Source organism: Vigna unguiculata, chromosome 10, assembly GCF_037176805.1.
Source record: "Vigna unguiculata cultivar grain cowpea cultivar isolate G323 ecotype 2 chromosome 10, ASM3717680v1, whole genome shotgun sequence".
Taxonomy (NCBI): Eukaryota; Viridiplantae; Streptophyta; class Magnoliopsida; order Fabales; family Fabaceae; genus Vigna; species Vigna unguiculata.
The window spans coordinates 25,023,725-25,040,735 of record NC_140801.1 but is presented as its reverse complement, the minus strand read 5'-3'; the positions used below and the strand labels follow the sequence as shown (position 1 = coordinate 25,040,735).

At 35.5% G+C, this 17,011-nt stretch overlaps 1 protein-coding gene across 1 annotated transcript; it reads left to right on the top strand.

Moving 5' to 3' along the window:
• Positions 1–13,241: 13,241 nt before the first annotated feature.
• Positions 13,242–16,744, top strand: LOC114166062 (serine/threonine-protein kinase BSK6-like). Its single transcript, XM_028050714.2, has 10 exons — positions 13,242–13,571; positions 13,667–13,887; positions 14,347–14,482; positions 14,607–14,740; positions 14,833–14,938; positions 15,308–15,393; positions 15,601–15,789; positions 15,890–16,054; positions 16,133–16,246; positions 16,318–16,744. The coding sequence occupies exons 1-10, from the start codon at positions 13,490–13,492 to the stop codon at positions 16,570–16,572; spliced, it is 1,488 nt and encodes a 495-aa protein (XP_027906515.1). The 5' UTR covers positions 13,242–13,489; the 3' UTR covers positions 16,573–16,744.
• Positions 16,745–17,011: the final 267 nt, after the last annotated feature.

The following is a 17,011-nucleotide window of genomic DNA, read 5'->3' as shown; positions in this document are numbered from 1 at the left end:
AGAAACTCAGTGCACCAAAATTCAATCTGATTTTTGCCTCATTTATCTAACATCTAGACGAAAAATACAAAAAAAGAATCATTCAAAAATGTTGAGTAAAAAAAATGAAAAATCACGCAAGTTGAGGCTCATATTTCCGTTTTTTGGCACTGCAGTTCCCGAAAATTCACTGTTCCATTGTTGTTTTGTGCGTGCTTGTGTGTTTTTAGTGCTTTTTTTCACATGAATTTTGGCTTGAGTTTGTATTCTATATTGCTTCATTATTGATTTGCTTTGGAAGTCAATTCATGACTTCATTTGCTACTGCTTTGCAATGAGTACTTCAGCCATATGATTGAGCACTTTTGTTTTTCTATTTTTGCTGTTTTCATCTAATCTAGTGCATTTCTAGGTTCCTTTTGTGGTGCTTGCTTTTATTTTCCAGCCTTTAATTTCTTGCTTGTCACTTCTTGAATCTCCTTCTAGTCATGTTTCATTTCAATTCTCTTTTGGTTTAGCATTTCTAATTAGCTTTTCTTGCTTTCTCCTTTGTTTGGGTTCATCTACTTGTCTCTCAATTTTGGTTGATTAATGATGTTATGGAGTTTAGAATGGTTTCTATGATATGGTAGCATCTTAGGTGGTGGATATTGAAGTAGAATTTTAGCTTGTGTGTTTTCTATATGATTGCCTTCTCCTCATCTTTGAGAGTTTGAGAGTTTTGAGCCTATTCATTTGAGAGAGTGTGTGCTAACTAGCTTGCTTGCCATAGTTTGTTTTGTTTCTTTCTTTCACTCTTTTGCAGATTTCGTTGCTCTTTTTGGGTGTTGTAGTAGTGTGGTGCTGCAAAGGAAACTTTTACACACTTTGGTGCTTGAATTTGGTCATATACAAAGGCTACCAAAGCCTCATTTGCTCTTGGGATAGTACATTTTCCAGCAGTTGTGATCTTTTGAGAGCTTGTTTTGGTGTTTTGGAGTCTTTGGCTGCACATTTTGGACCTCATTTTAGCAACACCTTTTAGTTCTTTAATTGTGTATAATTTGGACACTTCTTTTGGTACAATTGAAGCATTCTAAGGCATTTTATTGGTTCTCCAAAAAGCCTTAAAATCTTGTTTTCTAGCATCCAATTTGCTCTCGGTTTGCTTCACTTTGTACCAAAACTTGTGCATCAATTTCTTTTGCTTTGAACATTCCATTGTATCCATGGTCTACTTAGGTGTCTTGGGGAACCAAAGGTGTTCAATCCCATCTCCTAAGTAGAACCTTTTTCATATTATAGTGCAACGTTTTAGTAAGTGAGTATGTTGAAAGTTCTAAGTGCTTTCTCACCTTGCTTTTAGGCCGCATAGATTAGATGCTTAGTGGTTTTAATTTGTGAGACCAAAGTCTCTAAAATTTTTTCCATTTAGGGGTTCGTTTTTAGTGTTAGTCTTTTCTTTTCTTTGAATCTTGTTTGTGTTTGTTTGGGCTTAGTGTCTCAAGTGATTCTACTTACTTAGCCTTAGACAATTGTGTGATCTTTGAAACCTTTTGCAAGTACATCTTGGCAAGGATTGGCCTTGGTACTTAAGAAGTCTTCTAGAATCAACTCGCCTAACCTGGAGGTCTACTTGTGCTTGGTTTCTTCTTTCACCATTTTGTTAAAGTTCTAAGTTCTTTCAATCACCATTTTGTTAAAGTTCTAAGTTCTTTCAATCATCAATAATAATGCTTATCAATTGGATCTTCCTTCGAAATATGGTGTGCATCCTACTTTTAACATTACTGATTTGGTTCCTTTTGTAGGTCTTTTTGATGAAGAGGGTGACCACCAAGATTTGAGGGCAAATCCTCTTCAAGGGGGAGGGGATAATGTGACCCCAACAAGCCCAACCTCAAGTGCATCAACAAGCCCAAGCCCACATCAAGGCCCAATCCCTAGAAGCATGATGAGAAAGATTCACATGGGCCTCTCACAAGATGATGAATTTAATCATGGGCTTTTTACATTATTCACATGGGCTAAAGAAATCTCTAAAATATGAGATGATGCATGAAGGAAGTAGTCTAGATTTAAATTGGGCATTGTTTAGGCTTTTCTTTCAATAAAAGCTAGAACACTTTTTGGGATCAATTGGGCCGAGCCCAATTTGCTACCTTTGGCCAAGAATTACTTGAGTGACTCTCCATTTGGATGCAAGCAAAGCATGAACTAAGCAAGGAGAATGTGATGGAAGCATGGTGCGTGTGACTTGGGCAAGGAGAGTGTGATATGCCACTTGGCATCATCAAGACTCATCTACTACATCACATGGTCTCCAATCAAGTTTCTTCTCCAAGCTACATTTGCATTTCATCTTTGTTGCATTTTCTCTTCATTTGGCTGTCCATGTGCCTATAAATAGAGCCACTCAAATATTGTAATGGTGACTCTTGAATTGCTAATAGATGCTAGTGTTTGAGATCACTCCACACTTCTATTAATTTGAGAGCATACATGGCTAACCTTCTCCTTCATCTCCTCTAGCCACCTTCCATACCATAGCTCTACTTCTACTCTTCATCTTCACCAAATTCTCCATTTCCGAGAGCTACTTTCATCTCTTTCTCCAAATTTCGCTGCACTCCATCTCCTCATCATCATTCTCCATAGATTTTCTTCCTCTCTTACACCAACGATGCCCACCAGAAGGTAGGTTGTTAAAACTTTATTTCTTTGTTGGAAGCATTTGATTGGTGCGCACCTGTAGCGATTTGAGGTTTGGCTTGTGTTGGCTGGATAAGGCAGTGTTAGTGATGCATACCACGTGTTTGTGTAATTGTTTCTGTGAAACATAGTCCAACTTCTACGAGTTGGTTCTTGTCAAAAGCAAATAGTGTGCAAAGCTCCTAGAAGGTGTTTGTTAAATTGTTTCATTGGAAGATTGTGCAAAGTGCAGTTTGAGGAGATGTTTGAGTGGTGCGAATATAATTGGTTCCTTCGTGTTAATTTGTGTTTATTTTATGCAGAATTGGAAGCTATTTGAAGCTTGAGGTGTTTTGTCTGAATCTGTGGCGTGATTGGAGACAAAGTGGTTCAATTGAATTGGTGAAATTGGTTCAATCGGTGGCAGGAAGATGTGTTAAGCAGTTGGCTTGTCTCAAGTGGTTGGTGCTTTGGAATTATCCAGAATTGGTTCACTCAATTAATGGTGTCACAACATGTTGGTCAAATGGAATAGCATCAACTACTTGTTTGGAAATTTTTAGTAGCCAATTTGGTCCCAACGGTGGCAGCTACTTCTATGTTTCTTGTTGCAGTAAAACATACTTTACACAGTTTAAAACGGTGGAAGCAGTTGGAACATTTTTATGTAGCAGTTGAAGTGTTGATGAGAATCTAGAGGGGTGGATCCATTTTATGGATCTGTCTAGGATGGAATGCTAATAAGCAAGAAATTTGAGAAATTGTTTAAAACAAGAAAACGGAAATAGATAACGGTTGGTGTCTCAAGTGGTTGGTGCTTTGGAACTATCCAGAACTGGTTCACTCAATTAACGGTGTCACAACATGTTGGTCAAATGGAATAGCATCAACTACGTGTTTGGCAATTATTAGTAGCCAATTTGGTTCCAGCGGTGGCAGATATTTGTATGTTTCTTGCTATAATAAAACATACTTTACACAGTTTAAAATGGTGGAAGCAGCTGGAACATTTTTATGTAGCAGCTGGAACATTTTTATGTAGCAGCTGAAGTGTTGATGAGAATCTAGAGGGGTGGATTCATTTTATGGATCTGTCTAGGATGGAATGCTAATAAGCAAGAAATTTGAGAAATTGTTTAAAACAAGAAAATGGAAATAGATAAGAAGATGGAGTGGAAATTGATAGACGTCACACTTGCAAGGATGGAAGATAAGCCTAAGAGTTTAAACACACAAAGGGATGAATGACCTTTGATAAAACTCTAGGGTTCCTAAATCACTCAAGAACATAGGAGAATCATTCTCACTAAAATAAAAGAGGTAAACTCTAATAGTTTTGAATAAAACTCAACTTGTTTTCATTGATAAAATGGTTCAGCTTATATAGAAGCTTTAACCACTAGAATTACAAACGACACATAAATTGCAATTACATCCCACTTAAAGCTATTAATGATCCCACTACTTAATCTTAATGGCTGATTGTAACTGAAATTATGACAACCCAAAATTCATTTAAAAGCATTCAGTTATGCATCATCTTGGTCTCCTAAAGGTTGATGACTAAGTTGCATTGAGCCATTATTACAACTTAAATAAAACTAACCTGGAGCTCATTAATTGATTAAACCAAAACATAATTTGGTCAGTCAGTTTTACAAAGAATTGGACCATTATTTAAACATACTAATAACTTTAAAAAATATTTCCGAAAAGTTGTGCATTAGTCCTTCTCCATTTGGGCCATGATGTGACTCATATCAAGTGTGAAGCGATGTAAAACTATTGCTGAAATATGGTGTAGTACGTTACTTGTTTAGGTTAATTGCACCACCAATTAATTAGTTCAGCCTCTAGTGCATTCGGTGGAGTGGTTTTGTTGAATAGGTGGTGTTTGGAAACTTTTTGGTGCAGTTTGGTGCAATTAATTGCAATATGTTTTGAGTAGTTGGTCCTTTGTTTTTTAGGCTGCACTTGTTTTTGCTTGGTGCTATGTAGAGCTGTCAAAACGGGTAACTCGGCCAGACTTTGCTCAACCCACCACTGGTTGATTTAGTGAGCCAACCTAACTCGGCTCACTTTTTAGCGAGCCAAAAAAAATTCGAACCCAACCCGGCCCACCACGGGTTGGCGAGTTAAACGGGTTGGCTCACGGGTTCACTTAATTAAAAAAATACAATTTTTTTATTTTTTTTCAATCAAAACTAAATTATAATTCTAATTAAAATCTAAATAAATTTTAATACAATCCAAATACAAACCAAAATAAAAAAAAATACAAATTATTTGTTGGCTAAAAAGAACAACCTAACATGACCCAAATGTAAAGTCCAACTTAATAAAAAACACTTGTGTGACCCTTTTATCTACAGGTTGGTGATTCAACCCGGCTCACCACGGGTTCAACCCAGATGAGCCGGGTTCTAGATGAGTTGGGTCAAAAATCAACCCGTATTGAAATTTATAAAAAAATTTCAACCCAACCCGACCCGAACTTGTGGTGAGCCGAGTTGGCTCGCGGGTTCCAACCCATTTTGACATATCTAGTGCTATGGCAGTTGTCAAATTATGTGAGTGAGTGTGTGCATTATTTGGAAACCGTGTGATGTTGGAACGTTAAACAACTAGGCTAGCCGCAAGCCTTTTGGTCCATACGGTGGCAATTGTGACAACAACCAAGAGGTTCGCGGAATGAGTGATAGGAAAAGCAACCAACCTCGTGAAATTGAAAATTAGAGGTTGTAGACGTGTTGACTTGCTAATGGTGATTAAGAAAAAAAATTATTCATTCTGGTGTTGCGTTGTTTTCTTTGGCCACATGAACCAAGTAGGAGCTTGAGGTGTTGTTAATGTGGTGGTTTTGGGTGGTTGTCCTGCTTACTTTGGGGTTGCCTTGGAGACTAAAATGTGCATAGTTGGTGGCTAGACAATATAATTGTTTAGGGCTGTTTGGGAGTGAGTTTCTAAAGGTCTGGCAGCAGCGTGTTGGAAACATCAAGCGGGGCGTAGAACAATGGTTTATGATTCAGCTGCAACATGATTCATCCAACGTTGGTCCGTTCCAAAAGGTGCAAGTGAAGTTCAAACGTAAAATAGTGCCTGCTTGACAACAAGCTTTTTGGTTAATTCGTGAGCTCCTTTGGAGCAGTACACTAGTTCGCAAGGTGATTGGAATCAAAGAGATTGGTCCGTTCTTTCAAGCACCGACAATACGCTGTTTTTGGGCTGTTGGATTGTTGTGTAGGCGTCATTGCTGGACTAGTTGAACAACTAGGACCACAGCCAGCTTGTAATTCGTTTTGTGGCAGTTAGGGATGTCAAAATAATTTGTATTCGTGGGTATCCGTAGATAAAATCCACAACGGGTAGGAAATAAAAATTGAAAATGGATACTTACGGGTAATAGGTTCAAGTATTTTTTATAACGGCATGTTAACGAGGCGGTTACGGGTATCATAGTATCCGTACCCGTGGATACCCGTCCCCGCGACACTCTAATTTAAATTAAAAAAATCTTAAAATATTAACACATTGATTTTGAATGAGTTATTTTTTATCAATTGGTTTTAAAAAATCTTCATTTAGTTGTAAACTATCATTCAACATTATTTAAATGAGTTATTTTCACTTTGTTTGAAATTTATAAAGGTTATGTATTGTATTTTTATTTGAATTTATGGTTAAATTTTTTTATTAAATATTAAAATTTTCTTTTTTAAATACCCATGAGTATCCGTGGATATCGTGGATATTAAAAAAAATATGCAGGTACCCGCATAATGGATACCCGCACGGATATGGGTACGGGTATGAGGCGAATATTTATCCAGCGGATAAAGTATGGAGGAGCTACTACCCGTACCCTATCTGCCTCGTTGACATCCCTAGTGGCAGCAACCAAAATCCCCTTGTCGTAACATAGAGGTGCCAAGCGATGCAAGGATTTTAATCTTTTCCAAAATTGAATGGTGCAAGTACTTTGGCTTGTTGAGTTAGGTGCCATGTGAAATGGTTACCACTACATCCGCAAATGCACATTTGGAGATATAATTGGTACCTTATTGGTGGATGAATGTGTTGTTTTATGAACGTTATTGCAGCCTTGCCTTGGTTTGGTGTGACTTTTGTGCTGGTTTGGAGAGCAAATAGGGGTACTACTGTTGGCTGTTTTGGATGCTATTATGGTTGCTATTTATGGTGCATATGGTCCTTAGTAAGGGTTAAAATTCTTGTCATTATAAGTCCCTTTTCTCGAATTCCTAGCTTTGTTAGTCTTTTGTCCATCATTTTCTTTTATTTTAGTTTAATTTTTCTTTAGTTTCTTGTGTTGTGGGATAATGTACTTTGAGAGTTTGAATCGATCATCACAATTTAATTTGAGTACTTTGTCTCATTTTTTTAGTAGTAATTTTAAATACACTGTTTAAATTACTCTTCTCTTTTAAGTGTTTTTGTCGTTCTCATAGTCGTAGTTTTGTCACATATTTTATTATTATTATTATTATTATTATTATTATTTTATTATTTTTACTATTATTATTATTATAATGATTATTTTTATTATTATTATTATTTATATATTATTATTATTAGTTATTACTATTACTATTTTTATGATTATTACTATTATTATTATTATTATTATTTTATTTCACAATTATTATTATTATTAATATTTTATTATTATTATTATTATTATTATTTATTTTATTATTATTATTATTTTTATTATTATTATTTTTACTATTATTATTATAATGATTATTTTTATTATTATTATTATTATTATTTATATTATTATTATTATTATTTATATATTATTATTATTGGTTATTACTATTATTATTTTTATGATTATTATTACTATTATTATTATTATTATTATTTTATTTTACAATTATTATTATTATTAATATTTTATTATTATTATTATTATTATTTATTTTATTATTATTATTAGTTTTTTTATTATTATTATTTTTACTATTATTATTATTATTATAATGATTATTTTTATTATTATTATTATTTATATATTATTATTATTATTAGTTATTACTATTATTATTTTTATGATTATTACTATGTTATTATTATTATTACTTTGCTATTATTGTTTTAACTTATTAGTATTATTGTTTTGCTATTATTGTTTTAACTTATTAGTATTATTGTTTTATTATTATTGTTTCATTTTATTTTATTTTATTATTGTTTTCATTATTATTATTATTATTATTAATGTTGTTTTGTTTTATTTTTATTATTATTATTATTATTATTATTATTATTATTATTATTATTATTATTATTGTTGTTGTTATTATTAGTTTTATTATTATCATTTATTGTTTTATTGCCCATGCGATATTTTGGCCCAATAGTTATATATATTCTTCCTTCTTTTGTACATTGTTTGGTTGTTCAACATTATGTTGGACTATGATCCAGTCATGTGATTATGATTGGATAAGCATATTTCATGTTATGGATTGTATGTATAGTGTTTGGGGTTCTTTGGAACTTGCTTCAAAATGCCAAAAACCAGTAGTAATGACGCCACTGGTGTGGCGCCTAGTGGCTTTGGGTATGCTGCTTGGCGGCTTGGCGTGCGCTGCCAGGTGATAAGGGAAAACCAGAAAAGCTCGAAACACATGGCACCTGGTGGAAAATGTGATCCCGCCAATCGGAAAAGATCTGGTAGAGGCTCTAGAAAGCACGTGGCGCCTGGCGATGAGGAGTGTCCTACCAGGCGATAACTGCAAGCATGGACATCAGAGGCGCGTTTGCGCCTGGCAGTACGCGTCCCTCGCCAGGCGGTCTGGAAGTCGGCAGCGCTTAGCAGTACGTGTCCCTCACTAGGTGATTTGTTGCTGCAACTTTGGGTTGCTGGTTCTGTAGGCATGATCTACAAGGCCTTTAGTGATGCTTCAAAGGTGGGTTTGCTAGTGTTCCTTAAGTTGAGCTCGGAACGTATCCCTTGAGTTGAGCTCGGGATAGGGGTTAAGCACGTGGCATTCCTCGAGTTGAGCTCGGAGTGGCATCCCTCAAGTTGAGCTCGGGATGGTGGATGAACACGAGGAACCCTTGAGTTGAGCTTGGGTTGGCGAGTATTGCCGGTGTGAGTGTGCTGGTTGTGGCCAGTACGGATGGGTCCAGATGGATTGCCCTCCTTAGTAGATAGCTGATGAGTTTGGTAGTCCTGGGACGTTGTGAACTATGTTCGTATTTGGGAACTCCACCTGGCGTTACAGTGTATGATCTGTTGCAATGGTTTCCCAAACGTGCTCTATCGGTTGTGGTCGGTAGGTATGGCAGTAAGTCACCTTGGGGTAATCACTAGAAGATGTAGAACATGATTCACATGGTGGTGGCCATGTGGTATGGCATTAACGAAAGGAACTTTCCCTTATGTGAATGATGTATTATATATGTATATGAGTGTCTTATATATATATGTGTGTGTGTGTGTATGTGTGTGTGTGTGTGTGAATATATAAATATATGGTTTATTCTGTTAGCTCACCCTATCTGCTTGTGTTTGGAGATGATTATGTACGCGGTACACAAGAGCATATGATGTTGCAGGTGGATTCGGTGAGGCTTGGCGACGGAGCGGGGATAGCTTGGGAGTTTTTATGATTTATGGCTTTGAAATAAATTGTAAACACTATGGATGTTTTATATTATTTTGAGTTTTCTAAATTATGGAATTTTAGACTATTCATACATTTAATAAAGTTTTAAATTTCTCGCGTTTTTGGGAAATGATGCTTTAATAAATGAAGCTAACATAATATTTCTTTACTTTTTATTTAAAATCCGTAATATCCTGACGGAATGTTACACGTTACATCTTTCACTATAACGGTAAATTCTTGATGGATTGATTGGAGATTTTTTGAAGAGCTGAACAGGAATTTGAGAGAGTGAATATACTTTTGAGAGTGAAACATGAGCAGAATGAGAGTAAACACGTAAGGATATTCTGATTAGGTTGCTTGTAACTTCAATGTTTTGGTTGATTGTTATACGTAATACACATTGGCAATTTTACAAACATCTTACATGCACTAGTTTTCTTGGTCATTTCATCGAACACCTTGCATACATACATCTCCATAACAATTTCAGTCAGTTTTGTCATTTATTTTAGTATATTTTAGATAGATTTCCTCCTATTCACAAATCTTACTCAAGAATCATTTGAAGTTGAGTTGCCTTTCCTAGGATTGATCCTTGGTTAATCATTACACTACATTAGTTAGTGAGGAAATCAAGTTTTGACTAAATCTTGTGCGACAAAAGGATTATCAAATGGCGTTTTTGCCAGGGAAAGGTAATGTTAGAATGACTCTTAAGTTTGATTTGTGTTAGTTAGTTTAGGTAATTTTTGTTTAGCTCATGTGTTGCTTTTACATAGTTTGATTGTTTTTTGTGTTATTTTTTCATTATGTATTTGTAACATGTATAACCATCTTGCATATGAGAATTACTCTTCATTTCAACCTGCTCAACCATACATGTACAACCTACATTCTACACCCTCTTTTAACCATGTTTGGCAGCCATATAATACACCATTCCAGCAATAACATGATGTTTCAAAGCACCCATACTTTCAACAGCTATCACAGCTGGATGGACCAATTTGAACAACTACAACAAGGTAGTGTAACTTAAAAAATTCAAGACATGACCAATCAACTAGCTCAATTGGTGACTGTCGCAACCGCGAAATCGCAGCAGGACGATGACAAAATAAATCTTTATAAAATATAAATTTTAGAGAGTCGCCACCATAGTTTACCTACCTAAAAAATGGTCTATGAAACTAGATCATGTATGGGAGCCAGTTATGTGTGGGAAAGGTATCAACACCCCACACTTCACTCTTTGATGTCTGTTAACCACTTGCGTCATGTGACACCCATTTTTAAAAACATATTATTCTTACGATGACAATATATATCAAGCAAAGTCTTCCAAAGGGTCCTTTAGGCTTCAAGGTCTACACTTCAGGGGTATCTCATCCTTGACTCTCTAATGTAAGAGGGGGGAGGGTGTCTGTAAAAGACACTTCGATGCTAAAGTCACGAGCCTTACATGGTTAGGCCTTGGTTTAGCAATCCTAATTACCCCGTAATTATGATGAGTCACTTAACTTGTGGTTATCTTTCCTTGTAGATGATTAGACCGACTTGATTAGTTACTTGGCTCGAGTGCATGTCGTCTTACTAGGTTGACATGTACCTGGTTAGGGCGTGTACTAGATGGATGACCTTCAACGATTTTCCTGGGATCTTAGTGCCTTGGAAAGGGACGAGGACGAGTAGTCTCTTTATCTTCTATAAGATACTTGTTTGTGGTTGGTTGCCTTTGATAGAGGACTATCCCAAGATTCCATACAAGAACAACTTGAAGATGAATCCTTACAATTTAAAGGACCTATGACAAGGGCAAGGAGCAAGAGATTGAAAGATCAAAACTATTCAAGGCTCCTAATGCTACAAGCAATCTGAAATTCAAAGAATATGAAGATCATGGCTTGAAGCACATTTGAACATAGTTTTTAGGAAAATTAGTTTATGTTTTTAGACTTTGGGTTTCCTCTTAGAAATTAGTTATGTTCTATGTTTTTGGTCTTTGGGCTTTCTTTTATATATTAGTTTATGTTTTAATGTTTTGGGCTTGGCCCATCTTGTAGGGTTCTCAGGTTTTCTTAAACTTATGTGCCTATATGTAGAGGTACAAAAAACAATCTAGGGACTTTTAGTCATATATTGAATTTGATTTCATTAAAGATAGGATTCTCTTTGTTTTTTGCTTAGGCCTCCGGTTCTTATCAAAGATTAACATAAGATTAACATCTTTGTGGCAAATCTTCACTTGACTTATCAATTTGCTAGATTGTGACGTCCTCCATCTCTGTCTTATTTCGTGTTCTTATTTGATTTATTCATGTTGTGCCTCTTGAGGACTCAAATTCAAAAACGATCGTACTCTTTCCTGGATAGGATCGTATCAGCCTTTGGGAGACGAGGTTGGGTACTCTGTGTACTGGAGCGAGGACGGGTAGTCCATGCACTAGGATGTGGACGAGTGACTTTTCATCCTCTTTGGGTTTCTTCTTGCGGTTGGCTGTCGTTGGGGGACGAAGTCAGGTACTTAATGTTTCCTTTGGGGTTGTGTCCCCTAAGGGACGGGGACAAATAGTCAACATACCAAAATTACTTTTCTCCTTTGCTTTTCAGTGTCTATTCAGCTACTCGTGTCGTGTGACACTCATCTCCAAGTAATTGAAATTCAGTTTTAAAGGTCTAAGTACTTGTGTGATTGTTCATATCGCCCTAGTACTTGGTTCCTTTCCTTTTCTAAAAAATATTAGAAATACAAAAAATTTAAAGTAAAAATTTCAAAGAATAAGAAGAGTGGGTTGGCCATCCTATTTGCTTCCTACACTCCTCTTTTTCATTTCCAGCACTCTTATTAGCTTTTATTGGGCCTGTTATATTTATTTCGTGCACCCCAGTTACATATTATTTGGATTGCACCATGTGTTTGCCTATTGCACCCCACATTCACTGCACATGCCTCACAATATTTGCTCACTACATTACATGTTTTACTATTTTTGCACCCGTGTTAGCTTTATTTTTTGTTTAGGCTATTTTAAATTTCTGGCCTTTATTTTATACTTTTGAACACATGTTTTAAACTTTTATACTCACAGCTTTCTTTTTAACATTGACTTTTTTACAAACATCATTTTTTTCTTAAAATAATAGAAAAAAATTTAAATAATATTAAAATAAAAAAAATGAAAAGTAGTTTTTTTTTTCTTTTACTTTAGTGTTTGTCCGATCGCTTGTGTTGTGTAATACCCATTTTCAAAAACATGTGTTATGATTTCTTGTTTCAAAGTATAAGGAGAGTGGGTTGGGTATCCTATTTGCTTCCTGCACTTCTCTTTTTCATTATCTGATCGGTCCATAGAAAATGATTGAAACTCAACTTACGCGAACAAAGAAAATGATCGGTCCAAATTGAAGAGTTCGTTGCGAGGATCACTCTTACGATCTTAGATTTTCAATTAAATGAACAAAGGATGAAAATTTCTATATAAAAGTATGACAAACCTACAAAAAAAAAGTGACTTCTAGATAGATTATGTGTTTTAAAATAATGAAATTCGTTTGTAACAAAACTATTTATATTAAAATATTTTAATTTTAAATAATTAAATCTCACTGTATTTAAATCACTATCACTTATAAAATATTATTTTCTAGGTCTTTACACTATTTGATGCATCAAACAAATTTAATATAATTGGGTTAAAGACTTTTTTAAGTTGGAAACAAGTTTATTTTAAAAGTTATGTTTAGGGAAAAAAATATATTTAAAGCCTTAATAAATTCTAAGCAAAATTATGAAAAGGCAGAAAACCAAAAAGCCAAAACCAAAAAGACCCTTTAGAAATTGAAAGACAAGAGTAAAGAAAAGGCTGTTAGAAAGATAGGATACAGACAGACATAAGAAGAAAGGGATAATAAAAAATGTAACAATAACCGGCTTATAGTTGTGTACTCTACAACATCAAGTGAGGTACAATGAAGAGTTGTTGCAGAACCTTAATAGTCAATTAGAAGGAACCTTTTGAATTGCCAACTTTATGCCTTTTATCTTCAAACATTACCTGACACACACAAAGTGTGATTGACTAAATGGGCTCACAACAATGACCACTTCGTGAAAATTCTACATTTTCCATTCAATCTTCAATTGCACCGTTTTGTTCTTGTTCTTTCTTCTTTCTTCCTACTCTCTAGCACTTTACATGGGGGCTCGTTGCTCTAAATTCTCTTTCTGCTGGTTCCACTCCCACCTCAAGCCTTCTGTCCTTGAGTCCTCTGACCAAGGTTTATGTTGTTCTTTGTTTTTGTGTGTTTAGTTCACACGCACATCCTTTGTCTAGAAAGTCGTGCGTCTTTTAAAAGTGTTGTCTTTGCTGCAGAAAATGGTGAGAAGAATGAGAGAAAATTGTGGCCCAGTTTTGGTGAGTTCAGTTTGGAGCAACTGAAGACTGCCACAAATGGGTTTTCTTCAGAAAACATAGTGTCTGAACATGGTGAAAAAGCTCCCAATGTTGTATACAAAGCAAAGCTTGATAATGGACAGTGGATCGCCATCAAACGTTTCAACAAGTTTGCTTGGCCTGATTCTCGCCAATTCCTAGTTTGTAACATGCACTTACACTTTTCTCTTTCACTGATTTTTTCAAGGTTATAAGATTGAAATTGACTCTAAATGCTTAGTACTGCATATAATTGTGGACCAAAGTTTTAATTTGCAGTCATCGTAGCAGTTTTGTCTCAATCCTTGATTTTGAAAGAAATTGTTGACAAATTTGACTGATGCTGCCAAAATTAAGGCGCAGAGACTTCAAAATCCTTAACACCGCTCCGGAAATCACAATTGTAGACCATTTTAAAATTAGTGAATATGCGGTTGCTATAATTGTGGCTGTGATATAGTTGTGTAGATCTACAAAAGCAATAGCCACAATTGTGGTCTTGATGCAATTTTTGAGATCTCAAAAATGCTGATGTTGAGGCTGAAAATTGAGCAATTTAAAAAGTTTAAATTTCTTGTACATTTTTTCTGAGTTTGACATGATGTTTTCTGCGCTTTTAGGAGGAAGCCAAACAAGTGGGGAGCCTTAGAAGCGAACGCCTAGCAAATTTGATTGGTTATTGCTATGAAGGGGAAGAGAGGCTTCTAGTAGCAGAGTTTATGCCACATGAAACTCTGGCCAAGCATCTTTTTCATTGTGAGTTGTTTGTGTTACTTTAAACTTTTATGTAATATTTGATGGGTTTCAAATCTTTCCTTAAATTGTTTTCTTAGGACTTGCAATTTTGAAGAAGAAAAAACTTATGGTTTATTTGGTGCAGGGGAAGCACAGCCAATGAAGTGGGTCATGAGGTTGAGGGTCGCTTTCTACTTGGCTCAAGCTCTAGAATATTGCACTAGTAAAGGAAGGGGCTTGTATCATGATCTCAATGCCTATAGGATCTTGTTTGATCAAGTATAAAGGGTTTTAATAAACACATCCGAGTTCCAAATTAACCTTTTTTCTTGCTATTTTTAACTTGGGATTGGCTTGTGCTGTTTCAACAGGATGGTAATCCCAGGTTGTCCTGCTTTGGACTCATGAAGAACAGCAGAGATGGCAAGAGTTACAGTACAAACTTGGCTTTCACCCCTCCTGAGTACCTACGGACTGGTAAAGTTTTTAGGTTGTTAATGTGTGTTGGTTGCATTAGTGTATGTACTTGATCCTGGGCACAACTGAAAGAGATGTCACGCCACTGAATCAGCCATAAAGTTGTACCGTTCTGTTTGTAAAACATGATCTTTATTGTATCACAAAGGGGCCAGTATTCACTTTTACACCCTCTTTTGCAAATAAGTCAAACACTAATTGTTTTTTTTTTTTTTTTTTCAGTTTAAGAAATACAAATTTAGACCAAATTATGTGGAACTTTATCTGCAAAAACGTTCAGCTTCTCTTTCCCTAACCTAAGGAGTTTGCCTATGCTTACATATTCTGGTATGTGACTCCTGATCTTCGGTACATTTGGTTCATATGCAGGTAGAGTGACCCCAGAGAGCGTGGTTTACAGTTTTGGAACTCTGCTGCTAGATCTCCTGAGTGGTAAACATATTCCGCCAAGCCACGTAAGCTTTTCCTACTACTATTATGTCTTAAACACTCAATGATGGATAAATTTAATTATGTGTATTTTTTGAATCTTGACTATTGAAACAGGATCTAATAATATATAAGATGTGTTAAATATTTAATGTTCATGCAGACCAGTTCTTGTATAAGATGATTCATGGAGTACAAAAATTGATATTCACAGCATTCACTCCTCTGTACAGGCACTTGATCTTATTCGTGGCAAAAACTTTCTGATGTTGATGGACTCTGCCTTAGAGGGTCACTTTTCAAAAGATGATGGAACTGAGTTGGTTCGTTTGGCCTCTCGTTGTTTGCAATACGAAGCTCGTGAAAGGCCAAATGTGAAGTCTCTTGTTACGTCTCTTATGTCACTTCAGAAAGAAATAGAGGTATACATCTATTCGTTAATATGATGTGACGCTAAAGTAAAATCCGAATGTTATGTGTGCAGATAACAATATTTTATAACAATAATGTATCTTCAAGCAGGTCCCCTCGTATGTTTTGATGGGTCTACGGCAAGAAACTGCATCCTCAACGAAGCAATTGTCGTTAACACCTTTTGGTGAAGCTTGTTTGAGACGTGATCTTACTGCAATCCATGAAATATTGGAGAAGACTGGTTACAAGGACGATGAAGGAATTGCGAATGAGGTTTTGTATCATTTTAAACTTTTATATTTGTTGTTAGTATGACTACAATGTTGATTCTTCTTAATGCTGAAATTGCAGCTTTCCTTTCAATTGTGGACAAGCCAAATGCAGGAAACCTTGAATTTGAAGAAGCATGGCGATACTGCTTTTCGAGCTAAAGACTTTGTCACTGCCATTGACTGCTACACTCAAGTAAGAGGATTTTTATTTAATAACTATTGCTTAAGCTTAATGAATACATTAATATATAAATTTTGTTTCAGTTCATAGAGGGAGGGACCATGGTGTCACCCACGGTGTATGCAAGGAGATGCTTATCTTATTTAATGAATGAGATGGCACAAGAAGCTCTTGGGGATGCCATGCAAGCCCAAGTTGTATCTCCTGAATGGCATACTGCTTTGTATCTTCAAGCAGCTTGTCTTTTTAGCCTTGGAATGGAGAATGATGCTCAAGAGACTCTCAGAGATGGTACTAACATGGAAGCCAGAAAAAACAAAAACTTCAAAATTGTATAGATTTTCCTTTTCATATCTTGACAATTATTTAATGCCCTTTTAAATTAGTTTAATTTGTTAGGCCTTGCTTCCCATATCATCTACCATCATTCATTTCTTTTTGATTTATTTGGCTTTTGGCTTTCCGTGATGCCCGGGAGTGACAAAATACAGTGGCTGATTTGAAATTTAATACGCGTGCACCCTCTTTTTCCTCCTTTTCTTTCACCTGCACGTCCTTTGTTGTCTCCACTCAATAACAATGTCAAAGTTATATATCTATGCAGTACAGTACAGTTTATGATGGACTACAGATGCTGTCACATGGAAATGTGTTATTAAATGCAATTATTACTTTCAAAGTATATTTAAGATACCTTTTTTCTTTAACTCGCTAAATTTTTATTCTTGTGATTACATGCCTGAAAATCCATGACCTTTTAGAGGCAAAAAATAAATA

Excerpts from the sequence above, each read along its gene's own strand:
- LOC114166062 (XM_028050714.2), top strand. The coding sequence starts at position 13,490 with ATGGGGGCTCGTTGCTCTAAATTCTCTTTCTGCTGGTTCCACTCCCAC. Across the intron at positions 14,741-14,832 it reads ATAGGATCTTGTTTGATCAA|GATGGTAATCCCAGGTTGTC; the intron begins GTATAAAGGGTT and ends CTGTTTCAACAG. Across the intron at positions 15,790-15,889 it reads CACTTCAGAAAGAAATAGAG|GTCCCCTCGTATGTTTTGAT; the intron begins GTATACATCTAT and ends ATCTTCAAGCAG.